Source organism: Lentinus tigrinus, assembly GCF_003813185.1.
Source record: "Lentinus tigrinus ALCF2SS1-7 unplaced genomic scaffold L226scaffold_3, whole genome shotgun sequence".
NCBI classification, from domain to species: Eukaryota; Fungi; Basidiomycota; class Agaricomycetes; order Polyporales; family Polyporaceae; genus Lentinus; species Lentinus tigrinus.
In genome coordinates, this window is record NW_027137912.1 from 5,668 (window position 1) to 17,940 (window position 12,273).

Below are 12,273 nucleotides of genomic sequence, written 5' to 3' on the forward strand. Positions count from 1 at the left end.
ATTATGATTGTTTTTAGATCTCACCATTGAGCAGAGAGTTGATCTCTACCATCTGTGTTGTGTACACTACTCAATTGCAAGGAGTTAGAGTTATTTCAGGTACCCTCACAGCAAGTCCTCAAGGGCAGGGTTTAGGGAAGCAAGCTTTTCAAACAATTATATTGCTCATTCAGCATTTGACCTTTCATTGGTAAATATTAAACTGGCTAAATGGTGTCAAATTAAAAGTAGTTACCTGAGCCATGATCATATTCTGATACTGAGTGTATGTTTCTAAACCTTCTGCCCCCAATTCTCAGTTGTGGTCTTATAGTGAACCTTTTTTCTACATTGTTGCTGAATCATCCCAGGAGGATTGTGACTACTCTTTTATTCTTATACATTACCCTCAATAATGCCTGGTGATAACATTATGGCTGCTGGCATTCCTGTTCATACATTTGCAGATAAAATGAGTCAATTCATTTTGTTAGACTTTGCACAAAAGCATTCTATAGTTACAGTGACCACTAAACAGAATCAACACACCATTGTCAACCAGATTCTTGAGCATGCCTGTGATACATGTTTCAAATTTGTCTGCACTTTTAAAATGGTTCCAATATTGCAGTCTGACAGAGCAAGAAAAAGGAAAAGTCAATCTAACAAAATACATAAACCATCACACAATACTCCTGTGAATTTTCTACCTCCTCTCCTCTCATGCACTCTGACTGATACAATTATTAGAGGGCTTTCTGAAGACATTAAGCTAGAGAACTTGATAGAATTACCTTGCACAGTATATGGGCTGCTAACATACAATTCAAACTTGGTCCCTGTAACAGAGGCAGAGTTCAAATGTCAGATACTTATTTCAAATTTTCTGGTAACACAACCTGACTTGGGTGGGAGTGGGCCATTTCTGGCAAGGTACAATTGATGAGAGATTTGGAGATTGAGATATAGTGATGTGCGTGAAAGTTGATTGTATGAAACAACCTTCACCTGAGGCTATCAGATCTGAGCAAGATCAGATAATACCTCAGTTGTTCAGGGTAGTGTTAGGGAATATCCCAAGAGAGATGACCAGATAATACTTGATGATAGTCCCCATTGAGACTAATAGCAGACCTATTGTAGGTCTTGTATGATGACTTGAATATGACTTGACAATGCAAAGTGGATCACTCGAGGATGCCTCACTTCATGAATGTAGACGTATGTGTATGGCTTGATAATGACTTTGAGTACACTCAATCTTGAGTGGGAGGGGAAAGGTCTTCTCAATACTCAGCCTGAGTGAGAAGGGGGGGGGGAAAGTCCTCCCTCTCATCCCTTGAGGGATGGGGGTTTATATATTGTCTCTGTGGGAATTTCTACAAATATTGTCAAACATCATCTAGGTTATTGTGTCTGACTGAACAATAGAGAAGGAACAATAGGAACAGAATAATAAGTATAGGACAATGGAGAAAGGACAATAGAGACAGAATAATAGAGCTTAGGATAATAACACGAAGACAATAAGGGGGAGGGAATAATAAGTCTCAGACAATAAGAGAGTAGATAGTAGAGTGGGAAAGTAAAGGAAATAGTACAATAGTGCTTGGGAAATTTCTCAAGGACAATGGGGACTATACAATAATGCTGAAGAACAATAGCTGAATATGCACAATATGAGTCTGAACAATAGTTCATGGACAATAGGGGTATGCAAGTCCAAGTGTGACCAAGATACAGTGAGTATACTTTCAGGTATCCAAGAATACATGCAGATGTGTTCGAGTGACAAGATAGTTTGCAAAGAGGTTGTCGTTCACTAGTCCCTAGTCCTCGACCTCATCATCCTCCTCATCATTGAGGAGGATTCCCAATAGCCAGTCTTCCTCGTCATCTAAGGCTGAGCATAGGTTCGGATCTTTCGTAAGTAGATCCGTGCATACCTGTATCTGTGACCTGTATGATCTAAACCTACAGGTCCAGGTACCTATGCTGTGGATCAGTCGCAGATCTAGGTCTGCATGGCTGACTTTTGCTGATTCGTCACAGGTACCTGCACTTATATATTATATTTCCAACATTTTTCATGCACGCAGACGGCATTGACTGAGAAGCACAATCACATATATTGATCTACAATAACATGTACTAAACGTAGTCATCACCGTCGGCAGGCGCCTCTACCACCTGGTACGCTGTGTTAGCCCCCCGACACAGCAGCTGCAAGGTGTCCCGATCTGACACAGAGACACTCACGCGCACGCCTGCACTCTGTGCACGCGCAAAGATGTCCTCGAGATCGTCGTGCCAGAGGCCATCGTCAATCATGGGGATGACAATGCCTTCGAACACGCTCTGTGCGGAGTAAGCAACAAGTTATAGGGATACTAGTAAGTGACATACAATGGGGAAGGTTGCACGAGCGTGCTCCGTGATGTTGCAGAGGTGATTGTCGGCGTGCTCAAATTTTCCGAGCTCGAGGGCACCTTAAACAAGGGCCCCAGTGAACAGGACGAGGTCTTGAGGTTGCAGGTTGGGGTGCGGAGTGGCGAAGGCAAGGTAGACGAGTGCAATGTTGAGGAGCCACGAGCGTTGGTCATCGAAGATGCCCGTGCGCGTCATCTGGGTGCTCTGGACAATGCTAACCATGCCCTGGCTGCTGATCCAGCTGAGTGCGTGGGCGTTGTCTCCTGTAGGAAGTAGAAGCTATATCATTTTGTACGTGCATGTGAGTTGCAAGTAAGTACAAACGGCGCACAGTACACGGCTTACCGTAATCTGCTCGTCGCAGTCCTGTGAGTTGACTACTAGAGCGAGGGTCTCGTGCGCGACCCCAGCAGCTGAGGTCCAGGTGTCAGCAAGGAGGTAGATGTCGGCTTCAGGGTCTGAGGGATAGTCGTTTGCCATGAAGGACTTGGACGTGGGACGGGCAGGCATAGGACTAGAAGCGTGTTCAAGGGGCAATAGAGAGAGGATGGTAACGAGAACAGAGGGGGAAGAATGCGAGAGAGTGAGCTTACCTGCAGAGACCTCGAGGAACGAGGTTGGCGAGATGGAGGATCGCAATTCACGCACCTACAGATGTACGCACTGGCGCGCTGTTCGGTATCGGCTGTGCACGCATGCATTGTCTCAGTTGGTATGTCAGCTATCAGGCAGTATAGCACTGCGTACCGCTAGGAATTTGTCCTGGTCAGTCGATGGAAATGATCACAGGTACCGGTCGAGCTCACCTTCGAGGAATCCGGTTGGTCAGGCGCTTGCCTTGTGGCGAAATACCAATCTGTGCTGTGCGCGCGTACATCACACAGATCACAGCGTGGCCAGTCAGTGGGGTGCCGGGTGAAACGAGAATGTGCAAGGGGAGGTCGAGATAAGCGAAGTAGAGACACGAAGAAAGAGGCGGGATAGGGCGTAGAAGCCAGGGTGAGCTGGCAAATGTTGGGGAGCACGAGTTCATGTGCGCCAAGTTTGAGGTAATGTTGAACCTTAACCCCGTGCAAAGAACTCGTGCTCCCCGACATTTGCCAACTCACCCTGGCTTCTACGCCCTATCCCACCTCTTTCTTCGTGTCTCTACTTTGCTTATCTCGACCTCTCTGTGTCATATCATCCTCATGTACCTCGCCGCACAGCCCATACTTGTACTAGGCAATATTGAGAACAAGCGCGATCTTACGGCGAGTTGGAAAGAGGGCACAGAGGGACACGAGCACGGTGGACATGCCTCAGGTGAGTTTCATTTATCTGATCTCTTGGTCTTGGTGAGTGGGTACCCCTTTGAGGGGGCGCTGTTGCGATTTGTGGTTATATTGGGATGTCACTCGCCCGCACACATCAGGACGAGAGATCGTCATTGGACGACATGCAAAAACACTCCAGAGATAGTGCAGAGGCCTCGGACAATGTGAAGACTGTCCGAGGGCCTGCACACGGTGGTATATAAGATACCAAGGTGTTCCCTGCCCTGGTCAGTGTGTTGATTATCTCCTACACTACCAGAACTGACTCCCCTCGACACAATGTCCATGCATCAATCCCCCGCCGCAACTAATCCCACCAAACGACCCTGCGCCAAGACGATCCCCGGAGAGGGAACTCCACCGACACAGACGTCTCTGGGTTGGCTCCCTCGAGTCCCCTCCAAGCGCCTTCGCCCGACGTCCAACTCGCCCTCCCAGGCTGAACAGGCCGAAATAGAAGCTGACCCAGATGCGAACGACGAAGTTGCCTTGCCGGACAACTCGGCCGCGGCGGAGGCGGACACCGCCGCCCATGACACTGAGGGTGGTATGGGCGGCATTGAGGGTGTCGCAGCTCATACCCGCAAGGTGAAGATCTCCGCCGCTGACAAGAGGGCCCACTTCCTCGAACGCCATGGTCATCTCACTTCGGAGGAGGCCCTCGGTACGTATCTGTCACTTTAGCTGTGCACAAATTTCACTCACTGCCAATTTAATAGCGCATCTTCAGAGCACTTGGAGGTCATCGGTCTATGACCACTTCCATGCCCCCACCATTGTTTGCCACTTGGACGGTCATATTATGCACAAATTCATGTGCCGCAGTATGTCATTCTGTCTCAATTATCCATGTGTTTCTTTGCTGACATCTTCGTGTGGTATCTACTAGCCATCCAACGATCTGCGTCTCCCGTGCTGACTACGAGGATTCCACGAGCAACCTAAAGCGACACATCGAGCTCTGCGAGCCCATGGACACCCCAGAGGCCCAGACGATGCAAGACTTCGCCCACGGTGTCACGTACTCCTGGCCCCAGGTTCGCTACCTGATCGCAATGTGGTGCGTGTGCAGCCACTGCCCGTTCTCGATTGTGGAGGACAGGGAGTTCCAGAAACTCCTCCAGATGCTGTACCTGAAGATACGGCTTCCCTCCCACTTCACGATTGCGCGCGACATCCGTGTCATTACGGACTCGGCAGAGACGTCACTTATCAAGTTATTCAAGGTGAGCACGGACTCTCTAGTAGAATGCGGACTTTGCTAACTTCTCGAGTACGTATTCAGGGACTACCGGGCAAGGTACACCTATGTGTCGATGGGTGGACGTCTCCGAACGTCTTCTCATACCTCGGCATTACTGTTCATTGGCACCATCAAGCGTCAATCCATCATGTTCTACTCGACTATGTCCAGTGAGTTGCTTGTTGATCGCGACCGTTTCATTTCTGGCCACTATGCTAACAATCATTGATTGTTTTCAGCCTCACCGAAAGTCACACTGGGAAATATCTGGCCCAGAGACTCGTTGACGTCCTCAAGAAGTTTGGTATTGCCTCGAAGGTACGCTATGACATTCAATGTTCACTATTTTTGTTGCATGCTGACAGCTAGTGAACAGATCCATGGCATTACAGTGGACAATGCGAGCAACAACATGACGATGCTCACGCACATGTCCACTCTCATCCCAGGCTTCCGGGGTGTATTGTTACATGTGCGGTGCTTCGGGCACATCCTCAACATCATTCTCAAGGTGTGTCACACGTCTCAGCAACGTACTTGGCAAGAGTTACTGAGTATTGTGTGTGCAGGGCATCCTCTCGCAATTCAAGAAGCCTCGCAAGGGTAAACCGTCCAAGAACAGTGGCAGCAACAACAACAATGATGACAATGATGACGACGATGGCAACAACGATGTTGCCCACTCAGGAGAGGATCATGAGGAGTGCGCACACAGGCAAGGCATGCGCGAACTCGAGGAGCTCCTCGGCGCTGCAGAACTCGACCGCGTGCACGATGCTGATGAAGAGGACAACGGAGATGAGGACCACAATGCAGTGGACAACAGGATCATCAACGCCCTCGACGAGGAGCACCCGGAGCTCGTCATCACTGGAGATGACATCCGTTTTGGCCAGAAAGCATTTCAGAAGGTCAGTACAGTATAGTGCCATTACATCTGTTCGATGACTAACAATTTCTACAGCTTATTGTTCTATCTAACAAAGTATGGCACACCCCCCTCATCCGCTCCGAGTTAGCCCGCCTCGCGCAGAATGAAGAGCTCAACAGCAAGGTGCTTGTGCGGGCTGTCGACACCCGGTGGAACACATACACGGACGTCCTCGAGCGCGGCATCGACCTGCAAGACATTCTCACCGAGCTATGCGACCAAGCCCAGTTCAACAAAGGCTCCGGTCGCTCTCGTGGCTCTGGCATGCGCCTGCGAGAGCTCATCCTTGTTGATGAGGAGTGGACGCTCCTCGAGCAGCTGCACCGTCTCTTGGCTGTACGTGCATCCCTCTGGCAATGATTTCTGCAGTGCTAACTAACTTTGTGTCGCAGCCCTTTGCCTTCGCGACCAAACAGATGTCCAGCAGTGCCCATGCCCGTGTGCATGAGGTACTGCCTTACTTCGACATCCTGACCGCCCACCTTGACGACTTCGCTGATGACACAACTCTCCACCCCGCTGTCTGTGCCGCCGCTCAACATGGTCGCATCATTCTCAACCTATACTACTCGCACACCGACGAAAGCATCATCCCCCGCATCGCTATGGGTACGTTGTCGGCTTCATTGATTACTACTCATGCCTACAGTATGCTAACAAATATATACTGCAGGAATGCACCCAGGGTACAAGCTCGAACACTTCCGCAATGTCGGCTGGCCCGAGGAGTGGGTCACGGTCATCAAGGATCTCATCCGCGATGAATGGGAGAAAAATTACAAGCCGAAGCCTGCCGCTCCTGCTCCTGCTCCCTCAGACCCCCTCCCAGCCTCAAGTGCCAGCACCCGAACCCCAGGTCCAGGTCGCAGGAGTGCCCAAGCATCCGCTGCGGTATGTACACTGCACGTTTATTCACTCCTTGTGGTGACGCTGATTTATCAATACAGAACCTCCGCCGCATGTTCAGCGGCGCAACTGCGACTGCGACTGCTGGTGCTGACGACCCCCTCGATGTCTACCTCAAGTCCCCCGTGGTCCCACAAGTAACGGACCCTCTGGAGTACTGGAATGCACGTCTCGCAAGCCCCTCGGACGCTCCGCTTGCCCAGTTCGCCCTCGACTTTCTTTCCGTCCCGGGTAAGCCCTCCTGTGCACATCATCTCATGCTCGCATTCACTGATATCTTTGTAGCTACATCGACTGATGTCAAATGCGCGTTCTCTCGTGGTCGACTCACCATCTCGTGCCTTCGTCACTCCCTTGCCGATGCATCCACCCGAGCCAACACGGTTCTCGGCTCCTGGGCCCGCATCCCCAACCTTGTCTCTGAGACTGACCTCACCAAGAATATCGGCAAGAGCTGATCCGGAACGATTGCTGCGGCCATGGAGAACGACCAAGCGTCGCCCTCCTCGTCCACGGTCGCAGCCACGACAGGCTCACACAAGGCAGGGAGTGCATCCACCTCCGCCAGTGCCTCGGGGACCACTGCAAGGTCGAAGAAGAAGACACTCGGTAAGAAGGCTATATCTTCAATAGTCACTAACAATGCCAAGGGAAAGGGGCGTGCTGTCTGTTGAACTCCGAGTGATTACTCGAGTTCCTGTGACCCGTTCAAGTCGCGATTTATTCCCTGTGATGACCACGTTGCATACTTACACCTCTCTTTACGATTAGTCGCTCGCTACTTTCCCCTCCGAGTTATCGGCGCTTCTACCACTATTTAATATTTGCGCAGTCCCGGGATTGAACACCCAACTTCCAGTTGACACAGCAATTTTTCTTTTTCGCTTTGTTTTTTCTTTTTCGCTTTGTTGATTCTTTGAGCGCTCTCTGAGCGCTGTGGCTTGGTCTACTGTACAGTTGCATAGCTTACATAACGCGCACTGTACAGACGGCGCTGTGTCGAGCTCTGGAGTCCTTAGACTTCACAGAGCTCGACATAGGTGTGTAGATTCGCTTTTGTCAATATATAAGACTTCACAGAGCTCGACATAGGCCATTGTGATCGCTCTAAGGCGCACTGCAGCCAACAGGTTATGAGCCCTGCGCTCTGACTGCCTCAAGACGTCCATACCTGCCAGTCCAACCGCTCTGAAGCCTTCCCTGGGTGTCCACCCGCTGCCCCTTCACTCTGCTTGACGCATTTTCACTCTCTGGCCATCTCGTGCGTTCTTTTGTCGATTTCTTCCCCATCTCTCGTCAAAACCCCCCCCATCTTCGCACCGTCGCTCCATCGCCACATCACACGTCTGCCGTCATGGCGCCGTCCCCTGCAACGTTCCCCAAGCTCTCCAATCGAAACTACCAGCAATGGCGGCTCGATATGGAGGCCAGGCTTCGAACCCTTGGTGCCATGCGCATTGTGCAGGGTACTGAGACCAGGCCGGCCTTCACGGCGCCGCTGGACAGCGGTGAACGTCGAGAACTGTGCGACTACGATGCCCGGGTGGATGCGGCGGCTGGGGAGATATGGAACTGCGTGGACAGGGAGCAGCAGACGCATCTGGAAGCGATCTGAGACGCTGGAGTCTGTGCACATGCAGAAACGTCCCAGTATGCGTTTTAACACCTATAACGCGCTCCTATCGCTCTCCAAAGTGGACGACGAGTCCCTGAGCACGCTCTCGACGCGAGCCTCGCAGCTCAAGTCCGACATGAAGGCCCTCCGTCCCCCGTCGTTCAATATCGCAAAACTCGACGACGAGCTCGTCCTCATGGCGCTCATTCGTGCTCTCCCCGCCGAATACAACGCGCTCCGTCAAACGCTACTGCTGGACGATGCTCTGACGCTCGAGAAGCTCCAGGACACGTTTGTTGCGCTCGAAAACCAGCCTGGTGCGTCGTCATCGACCCCCGTCCTCTCCCACGCCGCCTCCACGCTCTCCTGCACGTTCTGCGGTCGTTCTGGTCACTCCGAAGACCAGTGCTTCGCTCGTTGCGACGCCAGCACACAGGTGAAGGAGAAGGCGGCCCAGCGCACGAACTACCAGCGTGGTGCAAAGTCCAAGCGCAAGGAGACGGCATCTGAGGCCTCGAAGGACTCGAAGGACGCGTCGGACACCGCCCAGGAGTCCGCTGGTGCGGCTACTGTGAGTGCTGGTTGCGCTTCTGCCCTGCTGTCCATCTCGGACCGCACTTCGTGGCTCTCCTCGCCAGCTGCAGCTAATTGGAACACCGACACAGGTGCTTCTGCACACATGACCCCGCATCGTCACTGGTTCTGCTCGTACTCGCCCCACGTCATCCCCATCCGTCTTGCCAACTCGCACATCGTCTACTCTGCTGGGTTGGGGTCGGTGGTGTTTCAGCCTGCGGAGAGGGAGGGGGTTGTGCCGCCTGCAGTCGTACTACACGATGTCCTGCATGTTCCTGTGCTTGCCAGCAATCTACTGTCCGTCTTCCACCTCACACGCGAGAAGGGCTACACCGTCGAGCTGCGCGCATCGAACGCGCTCTTCTTTCACCAGGGAGAGCTGCGCTTTGAGGCCGCGGTCAACGAGCACAACGTGGGCTATCTGTGTGGCCGCACTGTGTCTCAGGCAAAGAACGCGCTCTCTGCGTCTTCAACGTGCGAGGAGGACGAGTCTCTCTGGCACCAGCGCTGCTCACACATCAATCTTGATGATCTGCGCGTGGTGATCAAGAAAGGGCTCATCATCAGCCTGACTCTGGGCTCAAAGCGAAAGCCAGACCCCATCCGCGAGCCGTGCCTCGCTGGCAAGCTCAACCATCACTCCATCCCTCGTTTTGCCTCCCGGAAATTCGTCCCCGTCGCCTCGGTCCAGACAGACCTCAAGGGACGTCTCCTTGGCTATCCGGAGGGCACCAAGGCCTGGCGGTTCTGGGATCCTGCTGCGAAGAAATACATCATTTCGTCGCATGCGGTCTTTGACGAACGCTGCTTCCCTGGCAACTCACCGTTCATCAACGTCTTTGGCCTGCCACTCGACAATGTTCACATCCCTGGTGACCCTGACGCTGCGGACAAGGCCCCGGAGGACGTCCTGGACGTGCCAGAGCTGCCTGATCAGGGGGGAGACGACTCGGATGATCCGGCACCTCCACCACCTCCTGTGCCTGTTGTCCCACCGCCAGGTGACGATGTACCGCGCGAACGCTCCCCTGCAGCGTCAGATCGCTCTCCGAGCCCTCCTGCACCTGCTGCGGCTGTCCTGCAGCCTCCTGCACCACCTGCACCTGCCCAGGCTCCTCCGCGCTCAGCTGCGCATCCGTCCGTTCACCAGCAAGCGGACGGACATGGCGGCTTCAGGCCGTACCCTGCGCTCGCTCGCAAGCACCTCCCTGCACGCTCTACGCGTTTCCAGGGTTCACTCAATGACCAGGAGCTTGAACGCCGAAATCTCATGCCTCAACGGCTCAGGATTGCCACTCCGTCCCCTGCCTCCACGCCAGAGCCCTCCGAGCGCGGCGACACACCACAGCGCAACTCGCCATCCCCCGATCCTCTGATCGACGCTCCAGTTGAGCCAGAGCCTGCCCCCATCCATGTGCACCAGCCGCCTGCCTCGCCACCTCCTCCTGTGTTGTCTGACGACGAACTTGACCTCCTGGCGGATGGTCATGAGGACGTCTTTGAGTGCACACTCGAGGCAATGGTGGCGGGCATCGAGGATGTCTACTGCGGCCAGCAGTACGACTACTTGACCTACGACCAGGCTCTGGACCACGCTTTTGAGTGTGTGGCCGAGCATGCGTTCAAGGCGAACCAGGAGCACTTTGGTGAGCCTCGGTCCATCGCTGAGGTTATGCGGCTTGCTCCAGATGAGCGTGAGCGGTGGCTCAAGGCTGCGCAGGACGAGATCCAGTCCCTGGTCGAGAATGGCACCTTCGAGCTTGTTCAGCTGCCTCCCGGATGCAAGGCCATCGGTTCTCGATGGGTCTTCCGTGTCAAGCGCAATGCTGACGGCTCGATTGAGCGGTACAAGGGTCGTCTTGTTGCCAAGGGCTACTCCCAATGCCCTGGGTTTGACTACAACGAGACCTTCACTCTGACACCCAAGTGGGCCTCCATTCGTGCGATCCTCGCTCTGGCTGCGCTCGAGGACCTCGAGCTCGAGTCTGTGGACATCTCCTCTGCTTACTTGAACGGCGAGCTCAAGGAAGAGGTCTACATGAAGCAGCCCGAGGGTTTTGAGGAGAAATCCCCTGAGTGGGTGTGGTGTCTGCTCAAGTCGCTCTATGGCCTCAAGCAGGCCGGCCGCTGCTGGCACGAGAAGCTACACGAAGTCCTCACCGAGCTAGGCTTTGAGCGACTCACCTGCAAGCACAGTGTCTGGGTCTACCTTCGAGATGGTGTGCGTGTCATCGTCCCTGTCTTTGTCGACGATATTACGATTGCATCCAAGTCAAATGATGCCATCCAGCGCATCAAGGACAAGCTGCGCGCGCACTTCAAGCTCCATGACCTTGGTCCGACCTCCTGGCTCCTCGGGGTCAAGATTGAGCGTGACAGGCCGAAGCGTTCGCTCTCCATCTCCCAGCGGCAGTATGCCCTCGACATCCTTAAGCGGTACAGTTTTGCAAACTGTGACCCCGTCGGCACTCCGATGGACCCTGGCCTTCGTCTCAGCGCAGAGATGGGTCCCAAGACGTCGGCCGACATCCGGGAGATGGAGGACATTCCGTACGGCCAAGCGGTCGGCTCCCTCTTCTACCTCGCAGTTGCCACTCGACCAGACATTGCTCGCACTGTCGGCAACCTTGCTCGCTTCTCGAAGAACCCTGGCATGACACACTGGAAGGCGGTCAAGCACCTTTTCCGGTACATCAAGGGCACCCTCAACTATAAGCTCACGTATTCCCCTGCGTCCGATTCGGAGCTTTTCACGTCCTATATGGATGCTGATCACGCTGGCTGTCCAGACACCGGTCGCTCAACCTCTGGCTACGTGATCAAGATGGGCACAGGTGCGATTTCTTGGTCTAGTCGTCTTCAGTCCATTGTTGCTCTCTCTACGACAGAGGCCGAGTTCGTTCCAGCAGTTTCTGCAGGTCAGGAGGTGCTCTGGCTGCGAAACCTGCTCACGGAGCTCGGTTTTGACGTCTCCTCTGCCTCGAGGCTTAGGATTGACAATCTGTCTGCGCTCTCTGTTGCGAAAAATCCTGAGCACCACAGCCGTATGAAGCATCTCAATCTGCGCTTCTACTGGCTCCGGGATGAAGTAGCCAAGGGCCGCATTGAGATTGAGCACCTCCGCACATCGGACATGCCAGCAGACATTCTCACAAAGTCGCTGGCTAAGCCCAAAGTGATGGAGATGGTCAAGATGCTTGGGCTGGGGACTTGACCGGTCAGGGGGGAGTGTTGAACTCCGAGTGATTACTCGAGTTCCTGTGACCCGTTCAAGTCG

At 53.5% G+C, this 12,273-nt stretch overlaps 1 protein-coding gene across 1 annotated transcript; it reads right to left on the reverse strand.

Annotated features, from left to right (window-relative positions):
- Positions 1 to 2,469: 2,469 nt before the first annotated feature.
- Positions 2,470 to 2,919, reverse strand: L226DRAFT_566266 (uncharacterized protein; the record flags this gene model as incomplete). Its single annotated transcript, XM_067683893.1, has 2 exons — positions 2,470 to 2,688; positions 2,755 to 2,919. The coding sequence occupies 2 exons, from the start codon at positions 2,917 to 2,919 to the stop codon at positions 2,470 to 2,472; spliced, it is 384 nt and encodes a 127-aa protein (XP_067540258.1).
- Between the last annotated feature and the right edge of the window lie 9,354 nt (positions 2,920 to 12,273).